At 52.0% G+C, this 20,925-nt stretch overlaps 6 protein-coding genes across 6 annotated transcripts; 3 read left to right on the top strand and 3 right to left on the bottom strand.

Annotated features, from left to right (window-relative positions):
• Positions 1 to 373: 373 nt before the first annotated feature.
• On the top strand, positions 374 to 1,405 carry CAOG_06425 (hypothetical protein; the record flags this gene model as incomplete). The annotated part of the gene is made up of 1 exon (XM_004345124.1): positions 374 to 1,405. The coding sequence occupies one exon, from the start codon at positions 374 to 376 to the stop codon at positions 1,403 to 1,405; it is 1,032 nt and encodes a 343-aa protein (XP_004345174.1).
• A 331-nt stretch (positions 1,406 to 1,736) lies between these two features.
• On the bottom strand, positions 1,737 to 4,684 carry CAOG_06424 (major vault protein). Its single transcript, XM_004345123.2, has 2 exons — positions 4,520 to 4,684; positions 1,737 to 4,438 (listed from the first exon to the last, which is right to left on the bottom strand). The coding sequence occupies exon 2, from the start codon at positions 4,401 to 4,403 to the stop codon at positions 1,821 to 1,823; it is 2,583 nt and encodes an 860-aa protein (XP_004345173.1). The 5' UTR covers positions 4,404 to 4,438; positions 4,520 to 4,684; the 3' UTR covers positions 1,737 to 1,820.
• A 2,220-nt stretch (positions 4,685 to 6,904) lies between these two features.
• Positions 6,905 to 8,667, top strand: CAOG_06423 (thioredoxin; the record flags this gene model as incomplete). Its single annotated transcript, XM_004345122.2, has 6 exons — positions 6,905 to 6,976; positions 7,277 to 7,399; positions 7,509 to 7,742; positions 8,044 to 8,344; positions 8,491 to 8,561; positions 8,644 to 8,667. The coding sequence occupies 6 exons, from the start codon at positions 6,905 to 6,907 to the stop codon at positions 8,665 to 8,667; spliced, it is 825 nt and encodes a 274-aa protein (XP_004345172.2).
• A 138-nt stretch (positions 8,668 to 8,805) lies between these two features.
• Positions 8,806 to 12,755, bottom strand: CAOG_06422 (hypothetical protein). Its single transcript, XM_004345121.2, has 3 exons — positions 12,706 to 12,755; positions 11,247 to 12,400; positions 8,806 to 11,039 (listed from the first exon to the last, which is right to left on the bottom strand). Exons 1-3 carry the CDS (start codon positions 12,734 to 12,736, stop codon positions 8,934 to 8,936), a joined length of 3,291 nt encoding a protein of 1,096 aa, XP_004345171.1. The 5' UTR covers positions 12,737 to 12,755; the 3' UTR covers positions 8,806 to 8,933.
• A 588-nt stretch (positions 12,756 to 13,343) lies between these two features.
• CAOG_06421 (hypothetical protein) lies at positions 13,344 to 16,762 on the top strand. Its single transcript, XM_004345120.2, has 6 exons — positions 13,344 to 13,739; positions 14,320 to 14,492; positions 14,585 to 14,974; positions 15,076 to 15,726; positions 15,865 to 16,268; positions 16,394 to 16,762. Exons 1-6 carry the CDS (start codon positions 13,420 to 13,422, stop codon positions 16,640 to 16,642), a joined length of 2,187 nt encoding a protein of 728 aa, XP_004345170.1. The 5' UTR covers positions 13,344 to 13,419; the 3' UTR covers positions 16,643 to 16,762.
• On the bottom strand, positions 16,678 to 20,807 carry CAOG_06420 (hypothetical protein). The gene is made up of 9 exons (XM_004345119.2): positions 20,635 to 20,807; positions 19,362 to 19,696; positions 18,798 to 19,272; positions 18,285 to 18,695; positions 18,013 to 18,165; positions 17,703 to 17,899; positions 17,402 to 17,607; positions 17,058 to 17,264; positions 16,678 to 16,982 (listed from the first exon to the last, which is right to left on the bottom strand). Exons 1-9 carry the CDS (start codon positions 20,774 to 20,776, stop codon positions 16,883 to 16,885), a joined length of 2,226 nt encoding a protein of 741 aa, XP_004345169.1. The 5' UTR covers positions 20,777 to 20,807; the 3' UTR covers positions 16,678 to 16,882.
• Positions 20,808 to 20,925: the final 118 nt, after the last annotated feature.

Here is a 20,925-nt window from a genome sequence, read left to right as displayed (position 1 = left end):
AATGTTTTACTTTCAGAAACCAATCATCATTGAAGTCACCAAATCATTCGAGTCGAACAGTGCAAGTCAAAAGTGCTGATTCACCGAACGCAGTCAATCTACACTCTCAGTTGTACTGCCCCTTTCATTTCGCATTGAACAGGTTGGTTCATATTGACAACACCAGTACTTGTTTACTTCTGTGATGAACACTTGCTTTGAGCTGGAGACTCCCCACGCAAACCAACGCAACGAAAAAACAAAACAAAAACAAACATCCTTCTTTCACCAGCACAACTCGCATTACACCACCCACTGCTTTTCGTTGAACCCGATGATGGCTAACTTGTTCGGATTGTGATGCGACAGCTTCTCCGACTTCGTGTAGGAACAAATGGACTCATCAACCGGTTCGACATCGATTGTCTCGGCAGACTCATGCAACACATCTGATTTGATCGCTTCCCTTCGCCAGCAACTGCAAGAATGCCACGCTGAGTGCGAGCGCTCTCACGCTGCTCTCGAGACGGAAAAGTCAGCTCAGCTCCGCATGACGGGCGAGCATCTCGAGCGCGTTCGAGTTTTCGAGTCGACGATTGCCGATCAAAAAGTCCTCATCAAACAGCTTCACGCCGACGTGGATCATCTTGAATTGTTGATGAAAATCGGTCCATCTGCGAGCAACCCATCTGCGAAAAACCGCGACCTGACCGCTCAAAATCGCGACCTTGTTATTCAAAATCGACAACTCTCCGCTTCTGTCAACCGTCTGACGTTAGAAAAAAGCAATCTTCTCCAAGACGCGCAGACGTTGCAAGCCAAGATCCTTGCTCTCGAGGCCACGGTCGCTCATCAATCCTCTACCATCTTAGAGTTGAAGGCCAAGATCGCCGCTCAAGATGAGAAGATCGCTGGTCTCGAGACCGCTTTTGAGGAGTTCAAGGCTCAGGCGGCTACAAAGGAAGCTCAGGCGGCAGCAAAGGAAGCTCTCCTCAATCTTGGTGCTTCCATGTCCACGCTTGTGAATCACGTTCTGAAAGAAGCGTTTCCCGATCGTGCTGCTCGTCGAGATGCCTTCGATGTCTGTGCCGAAAACTTTTCGGGCCGCGGGCGCTACTCTCCCGCTTTGTTGTCGGGCGGCCGTCTGACTGAAGTTTCGAACACGGTCAGGGACGATGATGAGGCGGAAATCAAGAAACTGAAGGAGCACTTTACAACAACCAAGTGGTCATTCCGCAGCTTCATGGTTGCGTACTGGCTCCTGATTGCGTACGGGCTTCGCAGTCGGTTCCACGCACTCGCGCACTATGGCGCTGGCAAGACTACCGAACAGCTCAAGGCTGAAATGTCCCAGCTGCCGGAAGAATACCGTCTGTATGCGCAAGAGGATCTTGACAGCATCCTCTCTCTGCCCTGGCTCGACTAATCTTGCAAATGTTTGAGTTGTTCGGTTCCATCAACACGTTTTTTTGCTGAGGATCGATGCTCTAATATTCGACCATGCCGCGAGTTCTTTCTCTCCCCTCTCAAAAAAGCACTGAGGATGAACATCAACCCTATCTCCAAGCGTTTGTTCACGAGGCAGGACTTGACTGATGTTATTGGACATGCAGTTTGCGCCGACTCGACTTTCCACTCAAAGTTTACTGACCCAGTTTAAAACTACCAAATCATTCGAGTTTGCGTTCAACAATGAGTTCACCCAACAATTTCAAACCAATTCCTCGAATCCAATCACAAAATGAACCAAACAACAATCCAAAAATGAACGAGTTGATTATTTGGAGAGAACAAAACACATCAAACATTAACAGGCATTCACAGGCAACACCAACAAACGTTTACTTGTTGGCAATGGCGCCAGAAGCGCCGGCAGCGCCGGCAGCACCGATAAGACCGTTGGCAGTGTTGAACAGGTTGATGGGCGAGTTGCCGTCGGTGAAAATGGTCGACTGGAGGTTGAGGGCCTGGAGCAGACGGACCTTGGACTCGCTCTCTGCCGAGAAGATGGAGCGGAGCGTCTCGGGAGTGAGGGCCTTGACAGTGTCCTCAAACTTGCGGGTCTCAATCTCGGCCATGTCGCGGGTCTTGACAATCTCGAGCTCGTTCTGCTCGCGAACGTACTTGGTCTCGGCCTCGCGGGCAGCAGTCAAGCGCTCGAGCTCGGACTCGGCCTCAATGCGCATGGCCTCGGCCTTGAGCTTGGCCTGGTTGACGGCAGCCTCACCCTCAATGCGGGCAGCCTCAGCGCGGGACTGGGCCTCAGCCTTGGCCTGACCAGTGGACTCGACGGCTGCGGACTGGGCCTGGAGCTCGAGCAGCGATCGGCGAGCCTTCTCGGCCTCGGCCTCAGCCTCAATCTTCTGGCGCTCGAGGCGGCCCTTGGCCTCCTGCTCGAGACGCTCGGCCTCGTGGCGAGCAGCAGCCTCCTGCGAGTTGGTGGTGATCTCGATGGCGAGTTGGACGGACTTTTGCAGAGCGTCGCGGGTGCGCTGGTCGACGGGCTCGACGGACTGAATATCAATCGAGGTGATGCAGAGGTTGTTGGAGGGGAAGACAAACTTGTCGCGGACCTTGCCCTTCTCGTCAATGCCAAAGACCGACGCACGGATGATCTTGGCAGAGTTCTTGTGGAAGTCGTCAAACTGGACAGAGGCAACGGCGCCACGAACGCGAGAGGCAATGGCCTTGCAAGCGTCGCCGACAAAGTCGGGCACCGAGAAGAGCTTGGCGGCATCGTCAGTGTTCTTCTGGTCGACCTCAAAGTGCCAGTTGTACGAGAGCTGGAGCTGGAGGCGAGCGTGATCGGCAGTCTCGATGGTGATAATGTCAGTGAAAAAGTCGGGGCCGAGGAGCAGGCACAGCGCCTTGATCACGTTGGGGCGCTTGGGCTTGCCGCCAGAGAGCGAAAGCTTGGTGAACTGTTCGTCGGGGCCAAGCATGACAAGCTCGGGGCCAAAGACAACGCGGGCCTTCTTTTCCTTAAAGTCGTAAATCTGGACGGCAGCGTTGTGAGGCACGCGGAAGGTGACAATGCGGGTCATGTCGCGAGCCTTGCCGGCAGCCGGGGGGTCGCGCTCAGAGCGCTCGGCAAGCGGATCGCGGCCAGAGACGAGCAGCTGCTCGACAGCGGCGGGCAACTCCTTCTGCCAAAGCTCCTCGTTCTCGTTGAGCATGTACGTGATGCCCTTAATGTCGCGAACCTTGCCGGTCTTGGTGTCGCGGACATAGATACCCTCGTTGGCGTCGAGCGGGATGGCCTTGCGCTTGGAGACAACCTCAATCTCGACGGGGGGCACGTACTCGACGGGGCCGCGAATCATCCAGCGGTCACCGGGGGAGCGCTTAATGTTGGCGCCGCCCTGAACCTGCTCGACAAACTCCTCGTTGGCTCGGAGAATCAGGCCCTCGTCCTCGCCGAGAACGTGCACGCTCTGGATGCCGCGCTCGAGCGATTCGCCGGGGCGGAGGAAGAAGGACGTCTCGCCCTTGACAAGACGCTTCTGGCCGAGCTGGGGCTTGCCGTCAGCACCGACAGGGTCGAGAATGACGGCGTACTGGCGGTTGGTGATGGTGGTAATGTTGATAATGCCAACAACCTCCTCGTAGACGGAGGGGATGTGCGCCTCAGTGTCCTTGAGGGTGATGAGCCACTCCTCACCGTTCTTGCGGACCTGGTTGTAGGCGTCCTTGAAGGTCTTGGTGGCACGCAGGTGCAGGGCCTTCTTGTCAGTCAGGACAAAGGCGTTGACCACGTCGACAACCTCCTCGTAGGCGCCGTTGAGGTAGGCACCAACCTTGCTCACAATCCACTCCTCGCCAGTGACGCGGACGACGCCATCGCGGTCGACGCAGTCCTTGCGGGCGCGGAGCTTGAGAGCCTGGTTGGCCTTGATGATGGTGGCGCGGATGGTCTCGGCAACCTCGACCTCGACCTGGGGAATGTACGTGCCAGGGCCCTCAAAGAGCCACTCGTCGCCGGCAGTGCGCTTGGTGCCGTCCTCCTCGGAAAAGTCGAGGACGGCGCGAAGGCGCAGGGCAGAGTTGGCGGGAACAGTGCGCAGGGGAGTGATCTTGCCAAACAGGACTTCGCCGGGGTACAGGGCAAAGGGGTCGACGTAGCGGCCCTTGGCGAGGCGAATCTCCTGGTCGGCGTGGCGCAGCTTGACCTGGCCGTCCTCAAAGATAATGTCGCCCTTGGCATCGCGCGCAACCGGGTTTTCGATAATGCAATAGTTGCGAGGAGGGATTGAAATCATCTTCTCGGGGCCGTAAATGACATTCTCGTGGTCCTGGCGAATGAACGTCTTGGGGCCGACCTCGACGCGTGTAATGTTCGTGTTCTGGTCCAGAACGTGCAGGTAGTAGTACGGCGGGATGCGGTACAGGTTGGGCTTGCCCTCGTTGTTTGACTTGGACGCCATGGTTTAAGATGGTTGTGTGTGTGTGTGAAAATTGACTACAAGGAGTTGTGACAATCAGAGTGAGTTTGAGTCGAGCAAGTTGGTGCAAAAAAAAGTGTTTTGAAGGTGTGCAGTACCGAAATACAATCAGAAGAGAGAGAGAAAACAAAGAAGGGTTTCAATAACGAAAAAATTGTGGATGATGAAATAGAATGTAGTCAAGAATCAGAGAATGGAGTGATGTTTGAATCCAACAAAAGAGAGAGATAAAAAAGAAGACTGAGGGAATGAGTGGAAATGCGATCGCCTTTTTAAAACAAAAACCACACACAAAAATAAAAGTGGTGATGGAGCAATTTTTCATCAGAATTGCTGAACTCATCAAAAAGGCCCACATGCGGGGTGCCCGTTGTTGACTGTGTACTCTGACGCTCTCACATTCACTCGTTCACTCATTCACTCATCCATTCAATCACTTTTGAGCTGTTCAAACGCACAACATGCATAAGAACGTCAACTTCGATTGCGATCAATACAAAGTTCTCGTTCTCTTTTTTTGAGTGTTTTTGTTGTGTTTGTTTTCGCTGAAAATGATGATTTGATGACTTTCGTCATGGTTCGTTATTTTTTTTTTTTTTTTTTTTTTTTTTGTGAGTTGTTTTTTTTATTTATTTCGATTAACTGACTGTGGCATTCCATTTTGTGAACAATCGTCCAACAACCTTCACAGCCGCCGTTTCTTCTAAAGTTCAACAAGAAGAACAAACGAAAGCATGTGCTTGGCTTGAAGAAAGCGTTGGCATCGAAAATCAAAGAAAAGCGAGAAGAAACGAAACGAAGGGAAAAAAAAAAAAAAAAAAAACACCAAAGAAGGACATTCAAACAATCATAGCCAAAAAAAAAAAAAAAAAATACAATGAAAAATGCGCAGTGAAACGTCACGAATCGCAGTGAGTTGATCGCAGTGAGGACGAACACAATCACCAAGGACTCGACCCGACAAGTGCAGACGCAACGTCGTTTGAGTGGACGGACGAACGGCGTGGTTCCAAAGAGCGACGGAAAACAAACACCAAGTGGAACGAATCGTAAAAAAAAAAACAAAAAAAAAAACAGACTTGTTCGATCGCCAACGTTAAACCCCTCCACCCGGCCCAAGCAGTGCAGCTGAGGAGGAAGCAGATCAAGGCAGCAAGTGGACACACGCTAGTCGACGCTCGTCCTGCGAGCTGCGCAACGAGACGTGCAACAGGATTCACAGACTGAATGAAAAAATGAAGGAAAAGAAAAAAAATTCGTTCAATGCAGATTGCAGACGCGTCTTTTTTTTTTTTTTTTCTTTTGAACTGACGTGAGCTCAACGCCATCGCCATCGATGTGGATGTGCACATTGGCGAGATGTCAAACCGTTCAAACGACAGAGAGACGCAGTGATGAAGCGTGGTCGAGAGAGCGAGAGTTGAGAAGGGGGGGAAAAAACAACAAGAATCGAAAAAGGAAGGAAAACTTCAATAAATAAATAAAAAAAATCCAACCCTACTCACAGAAACAAGAATGAGTCGACACAAAAGTCGAAATGGGAATCTGAGCAGCATGTCGCTCAGAGCAGGTTGCCAGATCTGTGGAATAGTGTATGAGCGAGTATGAGTGAGTTGGAGCGAGGATTCACCACGTTAAAGCGACCAATTGAAGAGAATTTCGCGTTGATCTTCATTTGAGCAAGCATGCAGCTGTCCTCTGCGGATAAAAACAAATGCAAAGTGTATGGTAGAGATCTAGTGAATGTGCAGAATAGCGTAAGAGTCAGTTGAAGCGAGGATTCACCACGTTAAAGCGGAAAATCGAAACCCGTTTCGCGTTGTTCTTCAATTCCGCAAGCATGCAGCTGTCCTCTGCGATACAGCCAAGTGCAGAATGCGTGATATAGCTCTGGTAAATGTTTAGACTAGTAATTGACTGAGTTTGGCGTGTCGTTCAGGGTGAATTGGAAAAAAACCGAATTTTTGAAAAAATTCGGTCGTTCCGAAATTCGGAAAATTTTTTCCACTGTGTCACGACCAACAATTTTTGGTCAACACGAGCAATCACCCTGACAATCACACCAATAATACATCAATTATTAAATATTATTCTTCCAAAGTACTATAACTGTTACTCAAGATACAGCAGAGATACAAGCACTTCAAAGTGCGACAACTCGATATTCAGTTCCGATGCCGACAGCTCGTCTCAAAATCCACCCTCGACACCAACCAAGAGCTAATAAACAATATTTCACATCATCCTTGTGTTGTAGACCGACATCGCGGTCGTCTCTATGAACGCAATCCCCGCCACAAGATGACCTTTTGTTTTTGACCATTTTCCATCACTTCTCCCTGTTTTTCTCCCCTCCTGTCGAGTCACCATGAACTCGTTCATTTCGTTTCTTCTCATCACCACATCATTCCACTGTTTCTCAGCACAATCCCAAAAACGATCGATTCACTCCTTTCAAATTTTCCCCAAACTTCAACACAATAATGGGTCGCGTTCAACAAATCAACCAAGACTCCGAGTTTGCTCCTGCCATCACCGGCGCTGGCTCCAAGCTGGTACGGCCGTCACACACTCTGCCTCTGTCTCTGTCTCTGCCTCTCTCTCTCTGTCTGTAGTGCTCCTTCTCAGCTGGAACGCACACTCGCTTCGTTCTTTTGCTCTGTTCGCGCAAACACAAAAGTTTCGAGATTTCCCTTTTTTTTTTTTTTTTTTTTTTTTTTTTTTCCGTTTTTGCTGTGTCTGCATGCATTCGTTCTCTGTCGCTCCTTCTTGTCTGCGCATTCGTCCAAACACTCACCCCATGTACTCTTACCTACTTTGGCACCTTCTCTGTCTTGTCTTTGATGCTGGTTCAGGTCGTCGTCGACTTTTTCGCAACCTGGTGCGGTCCTTGCGTTCGCATTGCTCCGTTCGTCGACTCGCTCTCGACCAAGTACCCCAACGCAGTCTTCCTCAAGGTCGACGTCGACAAGTGCAAGGTAACCAAAAACAAACAAAACAAAACAAAACAAAAAAAGGATGAAACTCACTGGACTCGGCGCTTTGAGGAACGCATCATTGACATGAAACTCTCTACTCTCTGGGCAGTCTGTCGCGCAAGCATGCGGAATCCGAGCCATGCCCACGTTCCAGTTCTTCAAGAACGGAGCCAAGATCGACGACATGACCGGCGCAGACCCCGCTGGGCTGGAGCGCAAGGTCCAGGCACACATTGGCTCGGGCGGCTCGAGCTTTGAGGGCGCTGGTCACGTTCTTGGCGGCGCCTCTTCGTCTGGCCAGGCTGGTGCGGCTGCTGCTACCAAGAGCCCTGTTCCTGGCTTTGTAAGTGGCAGTGGCGCTGGCGCAAACGCAGGCGGCAACGGGTCCCTCACATCGTCCATGGACCGACTCGTTCTCTTTCTTTTCATTGGGTTTGTTTTGTATTCTCTTCGGTCTTATGCCGCCTACGAGTGAAAAAACCCAAACACAGAACCATGCATGATTGAGAGCGAGTGTGCGAGTGAGGGAGAGCGCGTTTTTTATTTTTGGAAAGCATGTTCGTTCGTTGTTACTCATTAAACTGTTATTCTACCATCCCTTGTTTTTCTTTGGTGCGTTTCGCTTCTGTCTGCTTGTCTGCTAGTACTCTCTTGCTCCTGTCATTCCCACGAACGGAGTTCAAATCTTGAATGCCCTGGGCTCCGAATACCACGCCATCCTCGACGACAACGAGACAGCCATTGAGAGCGATGCCGATCAACAGCTCATCATTTCCCTCCGCTTCAACCAAGGAGTGAACGTGCACTCGCTCCAGTTCAAGGCTCCGGCGGACGGCCGTGCGCCCAAGACCATCCGGCTGTATGCGAATCGACTCGCAGCCCTGAGCTTTGACGACACTGACAGCGCCCCACCCAGGCGAGCAAAGAGCAGCTCGTCACCCTTCCGTTCAACAAGTTCCAGAACCTTGAAAACCTTTGGGTAAGGGCGACAAAAAGAGAGAGAGAAAAGTTTGAGGGAGAGATCGAATGCCCACACGCTAAGTTTGAGGGAGAGATCGAATGCCCACACGCTCATTTTGTTTCTGAAACAGATCTTCGTCAAGAGCAACTGAAGCTCATTGGCGCCACTGTGCGCGGGAGCGACTTGAGCAAGCTTGCAGAGGTAGAGTTTTTTTTTTTCGCGATTGTTCTAGTCTACATCGAGCTCACTCATGCCTGTTTGACTCGCGTTTTGTTTCATGCAGACGGATCATGACCACAAGCATTAAAGTGCAATTGATGCTGCTGATCTGCACTTGTTTCCCCTTCCACGCACCTGCTTGTGCCTGTTTGTCTTGCAATGAAGCAGTTTTGAGGGTTGAATCGCATTGGACCAACTGCACATAAATCTTTCAAAGCAAGTCGAATTCGCAAAAACAAGACTTTAATCAATCCGTCACCAAAAAAAACACACACACACACAAAAACACGCACATAAACAACCAAAAACACAACCAAACCAACAACAAAATCACATCCCATCACCGGTCCATCATCACCGGGCAGACACTTGCTTCTGCTGACGGGCGGCTTGGATGAACCGCGCAACATCCCACTGCTCGCACGGCACGCTGAGCGGGCCGTTGTAAACACAGAGAACTTGGACCTTCTCGTTGTAGTCGAGGTTGGGAAGGAGCTTGGGCGTCACGTAGAAGCACTGCGCCGTGTTTGGCGCGGAGGCCCCATGCACGACCTGGCGGAAGATGCGACGCTCGTTTGTCGGGTCCATGCCCTGGTTGATCTCGTCGACAATGCGGAAGGGACACTTGGTCAGCTGTTGCAGCGACAGGAGGTAAATCATCGTGGACACGGTGCGTTCACCACCGCTCTGATGGTTGGCCGTCAGGCGCATCAAACTCTCGCTCTGTCGGAACTTGACGCTAATCTCGATCGCATACTTGCTGTAATCCGCGTCCGTGCGCAACGTAACTTCACCAGAGTAGCCGAGCAGCTGGAAGCCGTTGCCAAACGCAACGTTGATCTTTTGCACCTTCTCTTGCAGCGGCGTGAGCCAGTCATCCTTGAGCTTGTTCTCGTTCTTCTCAAAGTCCTGGACATCCGCGCGCAGCTTGTCAACCTTTTGCTGCAAATCGAGAATACGATCAGAGCGCTGCTTGTACTGCTCCACAACACCCGGATCGTTACTCAGATTGGAATCGACAAGCGCCTGGTAATGGTGCAGCAGCGCATCCAGCTCCTCCAGCGTGGCAGGGAAGAGGGGAAACTTTTGCTGCAGCTCCTCAGTGATGGGATTGACCTTGGCGAGGTCGAGCAAAGCGGAAGCGCGGGTCTTGGCCTCGTTCACCGCACGTTGAAGGGCCTCGACTTCGTTGCGGGCCGCAGTCAGCGTTTCGCTCTGCTGCCGCTCCATGCCTTCGTGAACCTCCAAGTCGGCTTGAATCTGGGCAGTCCGCAGAGAGGCCATGGCACGACGCATGACATTATCCATAATGGTTTCGCTCTCACGCTGCAGCCCGATCGCTGCAGCTGCACGGCGCGAGTTGTGACGTTGAACGGCAGCGTGCGCCTCGTTGGCTTCGCGTTCCGCTTCCTGGGCTGATCTGCGAGCAGCGGCAAGGCGGGCCTTGCGCGTGTCAATGGTGTTTTGAAGCGTCTTTCGAGCGTTGCGTTGCTGCTGGAGCTTGGCACGCTCGGCGATGCAACTCGACTCTTCCTCGGCCATCGCGCGTTCCTTCTCGACCAATCCCCTGAGCTCCTTGTCCAGCGAGGCGTGACTCGCGGTCGCCTCGGCAAGTTCGCTCGCGAGACGATCTTGCTCGCCCGAACTCGCCTGGTTGCTCAGATACCGGGCGGGCGGATGGTTGGTGATCTTGGTGGTGGTGGATTGATCGCCATACTTTGACGTGTGAATTTGGTACTTGCGCTGCGCCGTGACAAAATTCCGCAAGCCGGCCTTCTCGACCACCAGCTGGCGATGCTGCTCAACGCGGTTGTCACCGAACGGAATATCATGGAAATTGCTCGTGTCGCACAAGCGCTTCTTGATCAGGTCGGGAGCGTCGAACAAGTTGAGGAGGAAATCGACAAAGCCAAAGGCCTTGAGCGGCTTTGAGTTCTCGTCATTCATGTTGGCTCGATACGCTGTCAGGGGCTTGGGATCCGGCGAGCAGGCGTTGACGAGAAGACGCTGGCCCCGCATTTCTTGCAGAAAGAGATTCATGTCATCTCGTCGCTCAAACACGAACGAGGTCAGGTCGGACTTGCGGATGCAGCTCTCCAGCATATCAACATGCTCGGGGTTGCGAACCGTCAGAGAGAGCATCATGGGTTCCGCGACTTCGCCTGAAAACTTGGCGCGGTTCTTGTCGAGCCATTCCAGCGCTCGGCAGGTTTCAGGTTCCAGCTGGCGAAGCTTTTCAAGACGACGCGCGCGCACGCTGTTCATGGTCTGGAGGCGACCTTGAAGCGTCTTGATTTGCCGCTCCAGCTCGTAGCTTTCCTGCTGCGTACCAGCACGCTGCGACTTGAGTCCCGCCAACTTTTCACGAATGTCTGCAAACTTGATGCTGAGTTTTTCAAGCTTTGGCGTCACATCCACATCATCGCGGATGTCGGCGAGTTGCTGCTCCAAGCCAGCAATCTGGTCACAATCCAAAACAATTGGAAATGAGAGAGAGAGAGAGAGAGAGAGAGAGAGAGAGAGAGAGAGAGAGAGAGAGAGAGAGAGAGAGAGAGAGAGAGAGAGAGAGAGAGAGAGAGAGAGAGAGAAAAAAAAAAGGTAAGTACATGAAATAAAACAGATGAGCGTCCAATCGACACACAACTCGGCTTCTACCCCTGCACTCACTTCTCGTTGGAGAACAACCGCCACCTGTTGGTGCTGCTCCTGCGAAGAACGCTGCGACTTGAATCGGCTGGCAGCAGCATCCAATTTGTCAAACTCAGTGTCCATGGTTTCGCCTTTGGCGCGGATCTTCTTTTCGAGCTCAGTCGACTCCAGTGTGAGCGCGCGTCGGGCGCTGTCGTGCGAGGCGAGCTCTCCCTTGAGGGCTGTGATTTTGGCACGAACGGGATTGAGGGCGGTGTCGAGCTTGCGCAGCTCTTCTTTGGCAGCAGTCAGCTGCTCCTTGTTCTGAATAAAGACTGAGCGGGCAGCTTCGTACTCGACCCATGGGCGCTTCTTTTGGATGAGCTCAATCTGGGTGCGGTACTGCTCTCGGTCCTCGTACTGCCGAACTTGCTGTTCAAGCTCTGCATTCTTCCTCTGCAGCAGCAGGTGCTCCTTGGAGTTCTCCTCCAGGCGCTTCTCAATGTCTTGACGGTCCTTGAACAGCTTGCACAGCTCCATGTGCTGGTTGTACAGCGTCTCATTGTCGCTCACGTCACGCTCGGTGGTCAGCAACAGCTCCTCCGGCGACAGCTTGGCAAACTCGACGACGCGATCCTGCGGCAAGAACTGCGTGCGGTTGTTAAAGTCAATGTTGAGCTTGCCAACCAGCTCGCGAATTTCCTTGTGCGTAACGCTCTTGTTGTTGAGGAAGAATTGGCTCTCGGGGCTGGGGCTGAGCGCGATAATCCGACGGATGATCCAGTTGTTGCCGTCTGGGTTGAACAGCTCGACTTCAAGCGTGGCCGACTTGACCCCGTCGTGGCGCCGAATGTACTGCCTGACGGATTCCTGTCGGCCCAGCAGCTTGACGTCCGCACCCAGCCCAATGGCAATGGCGCAGATGATGGTCGACTTGCCCGTTCCGTTGGGCCCAATGACAACGTTCAGGTGGGGACCCGGGAAGACCTCGCACCTCGAGTACGTGACAAAGTCAATCATGTTGACGCGCACAATCGATCCCGTCATGTAGACGTCCTCGCTTTGTCGCTTCAGCTGCTGCTTCAGGACGCTCTGTGCGGCAGCATTGCGCTTGTGTGCCATGGCATTGGACTCGTCGTTCTCGCCGTCGCTGTCGTCGCGGCTCGCCTGGTGGCGCTTGGACGAGTGGTTGTCTGATGAGTTGGGGGATTGAGCATGATGTGGGGGGGTGTGATGGGAAAGGAGAGGGAATAGAGGGAAGGGATGAGTGAGCAACAATGGGGTGAAACAGCACGCATCCCAGAGCTCCCCATGCACTGGCGCTGCAGACGCATGACAAGCAGTGTCGAGATGTGAAGGTTGCAAAAACAGCGCGATGGAGAGCGGGGAAGGCGAGCGGAGAAGAGCAGCAAACAACGCAAAGCGAGCAGAGATTTGGAAAAAGGGCGGGAAGAAGAAGAAGAAAAAAAAAAAAAGGCGGGAAACCAAATGAACGCACCTTCACCGTCCGGCGCTGGTCTGCGAGACATTGAATGAGCAGGGGGTGAATTATGGACTGATGACTTTGGTGAGGTGAGATTGTACCAAAATGGAAGCCATGCAGTAATGCATCGAGATGAAAGGAGTTTTCGTATTGAAAATCCAATGCAAAACCAAGACGCGGTCGATCGCTCAATAGCACAAGCAGTGATAGCACTGAAAGCCACAACGTACAGTATGTTTTCACCGAATGTTTCGCAATCATAGCAAAGTCCGCGCTCACACACACAGTTGATCCCAAATGATCATGATTGGACTCTGCCGGTTGATTTCAATCTGATAACGCAACCTCCGACGTTTCTCGCCTTTCACGAGTCCGCACCTCATTTCAGAGACATGACCAAATTCTCGCTCGCTCTGTTTTCCCCCAAGGCACCTCCACATGCGGTGACTGGGAATTCCCACCGAATTGCGCCGCCATGCGAATGGATTTCTTCCGCACTTTCGACTCGTCGTCGTCGTCGTCGTCGTGCTCGTTTTTGTTGGCTTGCATTTTTGATTCCTCCGCTTGACCTAAAAGCGCCGCATTTTTTGTGTTTTTATTCATCTTGTTGTTCATCTTGTTGTTCATGATGCAACCACTCGAAGCAGGATTTCCCCGAACGTGCGGCTGTCGTGATTGCCTCAGTCTCGCTTTTTCCTTCTCTTTTTCCTTCTATTCTTTCATTCAGTCATGGCAGCAGATCGAAGCGACTCGAGCGTGGCCATTCTGGTGACAGACATGGACTCTGACCCACAGCTCTCCTTCAACGACAATGCAGCAGCAGCAGCAATGCTCCGCGTGCAACAGGAGCGCGCGAACGGCGCTGACGAGTTCCGCCGGTCGTTTGAGCTGGCCACACGCCCCACGCCAGGCGAGGAGCTGGTCATCCCGTTCCAACCGGACGACGACGACGACGACGACGACGAGGAGGAGGACGACAGCGAAGCCAACAAACCTGCCAATGCTGCCGGCAGTGGCAATGGAGCCGCCACAAACCACCTGCAGCTCGGGTGAGTGAGCAAGCGAAGAGCAAGCGGAAGATTTACTCCCGCTTCTTTAAATCTCCGTTTGAAAATGAGTGATCGTGTTGACTGGTGAAATGGCCCAGTGAACATGCATATGGCAGGCGGATGGATTGTCAAGAGACAGAGTGAGAGCAAGAGCAGGTGGGAGAGGGGGAGGCGGTTGGGCACTCGATGGTCGCTGAATTGTCACGCGGCCGCTCAGTCCGCTGTTGCGTAACTCTACGTCCAACATGTCAACTTTCCCACTGCTTTTTCGCTTGTCGGGGAAAAACCTTGAAAGTGGCAAAATGACCAACGAAGCGATATGGCACACAATGCTTGCGGGATGTCACACGATCAGCGTCACTCCGAGCCGGCGACTCGGCTTCGACCTTGCCAAGAATAGCTCAGATTTCGACCCTCGAACCAACAGACACATGCACTGGAATTGTTCCCCCCATGCATGAGAACAAACAATCACACTCCCATGCGGAAATTTCAAAGCAGGGGGAAACAGCCAACTGCGATCCTATGTTTGGATTCATCCCAACTCACCTTGTGCTGCACACTTTGAAACAATCTACAGACACCTGGGCGTCCGTGAGGAGATTCGCAAGTCGTCAGCCAACCCTTTTGCGCTGTCATGGAACCGCTTGACATACTCTGTCACTGAAGTGCGCAAGAAGGAAAAGATTGTCAAGGAAATTCTCAAGGAGCAAACTGGCGCTGTGATGCCTGGCCAGATGATTGCCATCATGGGTCAGTACAGCGAAAAAATGAAGCACACCCCCCCCCCAAAAAAAGCCCCCAAACGACAGCAAGCGGTTTGCCTAACTTTTGCGTTTGCACAGGTACTTCCGGTGCTGGCAAAACGACCCTGCTCAACGTACTCGCGGGTCGCAACATCACCGGACAGATTGGCGGCTTCATTGCCCTCAACGGACATGCGCGCAACAAGAGCTTCCGTCGCCAAAGTGCCTATGTCGAGCAGGACGATCTCATGTTCCCCAACCTGACGACCAAGGAGACGATTACCTTTGCAGCGCTCTTGCGTATGCCCTCCAAGTACACCACCCAGGACAAGATCCAACGCGCCATGGACTTGATTCGCCAGCTCGGTTTGTCGCAATGCGTCAACACGCGCATCGGTGGTCCCGAGCGCAAGGGCGTCTCTGGCGGCGAGCGCAAGCGCATTGCCATCGCCGTCGAACTCATTACCAATCCCAAGCTGCTCTTCCTCGGTACGGTGGAGTCGCTGTTTTGTGACTCGGATGACGGAGGTGTTGTTTTGAAAAGGCTTGCTCACTTTGTGAAAAAATTGTTGTCCCCTCTGTCACAACAGACGAGCCAACGAGTGGTCTCGACGCCTTCACTGCCTTCCACGTCATGGAGACGGTGCGCGCAGTCGCGAAGGGAGGCCGAGCAGTCGTGTGCACCATCCACCAGCCTCGGTACAACATTTACGCCCTCTTTGACAAGCTGCTGCTGCTGTCGCAAGGCGCGCCCGTCTTTTACGGACCGGCCTTGGACGCTGTTTCGTACTTTAGCAAGCTGGGCTACGAGTGCCCGCCCTTGACCAACTGCTCGGACTTTTTCCTCGACATTGTCACTGTCGACACGCGCAACACGGAGGCCGAAGAGGCGAGCCGCGAGCGTGTGGCCTTCTTCCACCAACAGTACGCAAAGTCGAACCTCGCGATCGAGGCCACAGCGGAGGTTGACAAGCTTCTTGGTGGCTCCAAGTCCCATCGAGTGGATGCGGTCGAAGAGAGCCACAAGCACACTCAGTGGAATCTTCCTTGGCTGATGGAGTTCTTTGTGCTCTACCGACGTGCCACAATGAACTTTCTGCGCGAGAAGCGTGTCACGATTGCTGCACTTGTCCAGTCCCTGATCATGGCGTTCCTTGGTGGCTTTGTGTTCTTCCAAATGGGCCATGACCAGAATGCCATTCAAAACCGTCAAGGCGCGCTCTTCTTTGTCTTGATCAACCGTAAGGTTTTTTCTCCCTACCCATCAGTGCATGCTTTTTTCTGTTTTTCTGCTTCTGGCAGTTCTTTTTTTTGGTTTCAGACCAGTGCCGACTCACATTGTTTTTTGCTTGATTTTTGGATTTTTGGACTGTTGACAGAGGCGTTTGGTGGCATGCTGGGTGTCGTCATGATGTTCCAATCGGAAAAGAGTGTCTTTCTCCGCGAGCGCTCCAGCGGCGCGTATCGCGTGAGTGCGTACTTCTTGGCAAAGTCTTTGGCTGAACTCCCCGTCCAGATGGCCATTCCAGTCATCTACGCGACAATCATCTACTGGTTGATGGGCTTGAACTCGAGTGCTGCAGCCTTCTTTACGTTCGTCGCGAACGTCGTGGCTGTCATCATCTGTGCGCAATCGCTCGGTCTGGTCGTTTCTGCTGCCGCTCCCAGTCTCGCCGTTGCAAACGCCATCGCGCCCATCATTACGATTGCCTTCCTGCTCTTCAGCGGCTTGTACATCAATTTGGATGACCTTTGGGCTGGATTTACGTACACGTTCCAGAAGGTGCGTGACCTGGGTGGATGAATTTGCTTTATGATGAAACGGAGGTTTGCTTTTTTTGTTGTTGGCTGACTCGCTTGTGCTTCTTCTTCTTCTACTACTTCTGCTTCTCCTTCTTCTGCCATTAGTTGAGTTTCCTCTACTGGGGCTATCAATCGCTGCTGCTGAACGAATTCACCGACTCGACCTTCACTTGCAACCCGAATATCTCGTATCGATGCCTCGACACTGGCGACAAGATTCTCACTACACTCGGTGTTGGATCGACCTCAGTCTGGGAGAACTTTGGCATCTTGATCTTGCTCACCGTTGTCTATCGCTTCTTTGCCTACCTCGCACTCCGCTTCCTGAAGAAGCCCAAGTTAAAGCTGGCATAAGCGAGAGTTGTGATGTTTTAGATGCAAAGCTTGTGTTCTGTTTTTGTTTGTTTCATTAGTTTTGTTTGAGTCTCATTAAAAAATGAGAAGAAGAAAAAGAAGAAGAAAATGGTACACGAAAACACACAATTCAAATAATGGATGAAAGCGAAACGAAACGACGACGACGACGACAACAATAACAACAACAACAACCGGCGAACAACCACCATGTTCACAACACAGGCACAATAAAACCGGCTATGCACGATCCACCATGCTTTGGAAGGCTTCTCGGAGCATTCCGGCCGTCGGGCGATGGTCGGGATTCGCCAGCCAACAACTTTGCAAAAGTCCGTATCTGCAAACAAAAGCAAACCATTGAATTACTGAACAACTGAAACACGACTCACACCTCCCACACCAAAGCACTTACGCGTCGTCCTTGCAATGCGCTGGCCGTTCCAACCGTTGGCCTGAAGTGAGCACAGATTTCATGTCTTGAGGGGCAACGGTGGGCCAAGGAGCTTCGGCGTAACCGAAAATCTCCCAGATGCAGACACCCATTTGCCAAACGTCCGAGCGAATGTCGAAAATCATATCACGAAGCGTTTCCAGAGCCAAGAACTTGACGGGGAGCGCTCTACACGAGGCAAGTTTAGCGGTGAGCCACAGGGGATGAAAAGGGCGAAAACAAAATCAAGATAGACTAAGCGAAAAAAAAAAAAAAAAAAAACCCCAACGTTCCTCAATCAGTCACATCACAATGAACAACAATACCTCTTATGTGCTCGGCGGTAGTAATCCGAGTCGATCAGCTCGCGGGACAAGCCGAAATCGGCAATCTTGACACAGAGCATGCTATCGACGAGCAGATTACGTGCGGCGATATCACGGTGAATGAATCGAAGTGCATGTAGATACTCGAGACCGGTGCACGCTTGCGCAACAAACTGCAACAAGTGTTTGTCTGTCAAATCCATTCGCTGTGTCGTGGAAACACGAACATGCCAACATATAAAAATGAGACAAAGGCCAGTTATTTTCTGTTTGTTGCTGGCAAGACAGAAACTTGCATTACCCGTGTTGATAACTCTGGACGGGAAGCGCGCAAAAGGGTCTTGAGATCACCTTCGGCCATAAACTCGAGAACCAGCATTTGTGGGACTGCGCTCGTGCACACAGCGACCAGTCGGAGCACGTTGGGATGGGCGAACGGCTTCATGACCAGCGCCTCGCCAATAAAGTCGCGCAATGTATCCACGTTGTGTGTGGGGTCTGCCAAAGTTGAAGAAACGACACAATACGAAAAATCAGCAATCCAACCAGAAGAAGTGTTTTCAGCGACGCGTCGCTCCATTCGTGGTGGAAACCATGTCACAATCGCGCACCTTTAAGAATCTTGACAGCCACTGCTTGCCCGGCATGCTGACCGAGGAACACTTGGCCGAAATGTCCTTCGCCCAGCATGCGTTTTTCGTTCACCGTAACGTCTCCAGGCAAAACCTCAAGGTCGGCAAGGGGAGTCACGTCAATCGCAGCAGCTACTCGCGAAAGTCACAACACAGCCAAGACAGGCCAAAGAAAAAACACAAAACCGGACAAATGTGAGAAATTTCATACGCCATGCTTGCTGCGCTGCGACCATAGATAGTACTCGTACCATTCTCGACGTCAATCTCATAGTACTTGCCATCTGCTCCGGCAAAGTAGGCATTGGACGCCGGGTAACCGGAGAGTTCGAAGGCGGATGCTGAAACGTTGGACACGTTTGACATGTTGGAGATTGTCGAGCCGCGTCCGTTTTGACTGGGAAGAGACAGATTATGCTTGTTGCGCTCGTTACGACGGCGGACGAGAACCAGGATGACGATAAAGGCAATCAGCAGAGCTCCGCCGGCTGCACCAACACCGATGCCAATGGCCGCAGACGACGATGCGCCACCGCCATTGTTGTTATTGAGAGTAGGTCCACCGGTGCCGGGAACTGGTGTGGCAGAGGAGATTTGGAGGACGGATGAGACAGACGCGATCGAAGAAAGGCTGGCCCGAATCACAGAGCTCACGCTAGCGGCTGTGGTTGCAGCAAAAACACAGAAAAACAAAACAAAAAAAAAAAATCAGCCAAGGAACAGTCGAGCACCTCCAGAAAGTGCACACTGCAGAAAGTCATTACCGCAAGCAGAGTTGAGCATGTTGTTGGCGAATGACGCGTAGGAGCCTGGAGTCATGATTGTGCTCCAAGAGACTGTCGTGGGCGCATAGCAAAGCAAGTCGTTTCCACGCACTTCGACATCTCCCGAAATGAACTGGAGATGAGAAAGCTCAGACAGCGACTTGATTATGGGGTTGTCCGAAATCGCCAAAGCAAACGTAGTGGTCGAGTTGAGGGGTGTGCTGTAACGCACAGTGCCGTTAATATTCCTCAACGAGGTCAGCGACAATTGCTGAAGAACAGCGTTGCTGGTGATGATCACAGCGCCAGAAACCTCCTCAACATGTTGGAGGCCATTCAACGACTGCAGCGCGTCACAGTTATCTATTTGGATGCAAGTGAGGTTGTGACGGAAATTCCAGCTGGTGACGGATGCTAAAATCTCGATGGACACCAGGTTGTTGTTGGTCGAAAAGAGAATGCAGCCAGCTTCAATCTACCAGTCGCCAAATAGGCCGAAGCTCACACAAGTCAACGCAATGGCATTCACCATACAACAGATTGCCTGATAAACCTGTTCCTCACCGCGTTCAAACTGGTCAGGGGTGCCAGCGTGGTCAGGGTTGACCCGACCATTCGCAACGTACTACCAAAGATTGTTTCTCGGCCAGTGATGCGCTGCAGGTTTCCCAGAGGTGAAATGTCGGCCAGAGTTGGGCAATTGTTGAAAGCCAGAGCGCCGTCAATCTCGACAATGCTCGATAGTGGCGAAATGTCTTGCAGCGTGCAGACATCCGCAAAGATACCTCCAAGAGCGATTGAGCCATTGATGTGCGTGCATCCGCTGAGAGCCTGTGCATCTGCGTTGGACTTGATGGTGAACAATGAGATTCCGAATGTCACTGTTGGCGGAGTGCAGACTACAAGTACCAAGACAAAAACAGGTCAGTGAGAGCATTTTCATTTCCATCAAAGTGTTCATTTTTTGCAGACCGTTCAGTCAAGCTGGAAAATCAGAAAATGCCCAAAACAAGCAATTTTGCCGGTTTTTCCCCCTCCTCCTCGTGATGAAGATGACGTTCTCGTCCAGCTTTGCCTACCCGCTGTTGCTGATTTGATCGACTTCTGACAGTGCTGCTTTTGCTTTCCCCATGTATCGCTTATGTATCTCGCTTTGGTTTGTGCAATGAAAGCCGGTTTTGTTTATATTGTTTTGTTGTTGTTGTGGTTTTTTTTTTCTTCTTCTTTTTTTTTCGTCTCGTTCTCATGACGCTGTTCTTCAGTGGCGCGCACAATGCAACAACGTCTGATCTCTCTCTCTTTTTGACATTCGTGCCTTCTATGCTCACGACGTTGTATGCGATTGGGTCTGCTTTGTAGTTTCCCTTTCAAGGATGCATGTCTGCGTCCCTCTCGTTGTCTCTCTGTCTCATGCTTTGGGGTCGCTGGGATTCGGTTTGCGGGCCATTCTCTGCTGCTCGCTCCATTGCCATTCGCTCCAGCCCTGCCCTGCACACCCCTCGCTTCCACACCCTTCCCTTCCCCCCCTTCTTCCTAATCAAGGCCTCAGTTGTCTCTCTCTCCACCACGCTTCACCTTCCCCCCCCCACCCCCAATCTCCCGCGCTCCTTTCTCATCATATTCGCCCTCTTGCTTTGCTTTTTTGATCTTGCGTGACTCCAAACCAACCAAACATCCCCTCCCAAGCAACACAGCACGACGCTCATCTCGCTCATCTCTTTCTCTCGGCGTAATGAAGGTGGTGGGTAAGGGGGGGGGAGATGGGAAGGACACAACAACAGCGGCAGCCACACGGGGCAGTTGAGCGGTAGAACACTGCCGTAGAACACAAACTCACCAAGAACACTGTCGCCGGCTGCAATGAGGCTGCAGAGCACCACCAACGACGACAATGTCGCCAAAGTAGTAGTAGTAGCAGCAGCATGACGGGCAGCATGACCAGACGCTGATCGCGCTCGCATTGCACGCGGCTGGATCATTGCGGCTTTGTTCTCTTTGTTAGGTGAAGAGTGAGCCTTCTTTTAGTCTCAGAGTCTCAGATCAGAGTCTTAGTGTATCAATCTATCAGAGTATCGGTGCATTAGATCTGGAGGAGGTCAAACGCATCATGCTTGATCGATTGAGCAAT

The sequence above is a fragment of the Capsaspora owczarzaki genome (assembly GCF_000151315.2).
Source record: "Capsaspora owczarzaki ATCC 30864 unplaced genomic scaffold supercont2.11, whole genome shotgun sequence".
In the NCBI taxonomy this organism is placed as follows: domain Eukaryota; class Filasterea; order Ministeriida; family Capsasporidae; genus Capsaspora; species Capsaspora owczarzaki.
Note: the sequence above shows the minus strand (reverse complement) of the source record. Positions and strands in the feature narration are given on the sequence as shown.

What these genes read in the sequence shown, in the direction of transcription:
- CAOG_06422 (XM_004345121.2), bottom strand. Translation starts at nt 12,736, where the DNA reads ATGTCTCGCAGACCAGCGCCGGACGGTGAAG. An exon ending in ACCAGCGCCGGACGGTGAAG is followed by an intron (nt 12,401 to 12,705) that starts GTGCGTTCATTT and finishes CCAACTCATCAG; the next exon opens with ACAACCACTCGTCCAAGCGC. An exon ending in CGGTTGTTCTCCAACGAGAA is followed by an intron (nt 11,040 to 11,246) that starts GTGAGTGCAGGG and finishes GATTGTGACCAG; the next exon opens with ATTGCTGGCTTGGAGCAGCA.
- CAOG_06421 (XM_004345120.2), top strand. Translation starts at nt 13,420, where the DNA reads ATGGCAGCAGATCGAAGCGACTCGAGCGTGGCCATTCTGGTGACAGAC. An exon ending in ACAAACCACCTGCAGCTCGG is followed by an intron (nt 13,740 to 14,319) that starts GTGAGTGAGCAA and finishes AACAATCTACAG; the next exon opens with ACACCTGGGCGTCCGTGAGG. An exon ending in CTTCTTTGTCTTGATCAACC is followed by an intron (nt 15,727 to 15,864) that starts GTAAGGTTTTTT and finishes GACTGTTGACAG; the next exon opens with AGGCGTTTGGTGGCATGCTG.
- CAOG_06420 (XM_004345119.2), bottom strand. Translation starts at nt 20,776, where the DNA reads ATGATCCAGCCGCGTGCAATGCGAGCGCGATCAGCGTCTGGTCATGCT. An exon ending in CCCTGACCAGTTTGAACGCG is followed by an intron (nt 19,273 to 19,361) that starts GTGAGGAACAGG and finishes GGCGACTGGTAG; the next exon opens with ATTGAAGCTGGCTGCATTCT. An exon ending in GGCTGTCAAGATTCTTAAAG is followed by an intron (nt 17,900 to 18,012) that starts GTGCGCGATTGT and finishes CAACTTTGGCAG; the next exon opens with ACCCCACACACAACGTGGAT.
- CAOG_06424 (XM_004345123.2), bottom strand. Translation starts at nt 4,403, where the DNA reads ATGGCGTCCAAGTCAAACAACGAGGGCAAGCCCAACCTGTACCGCATC.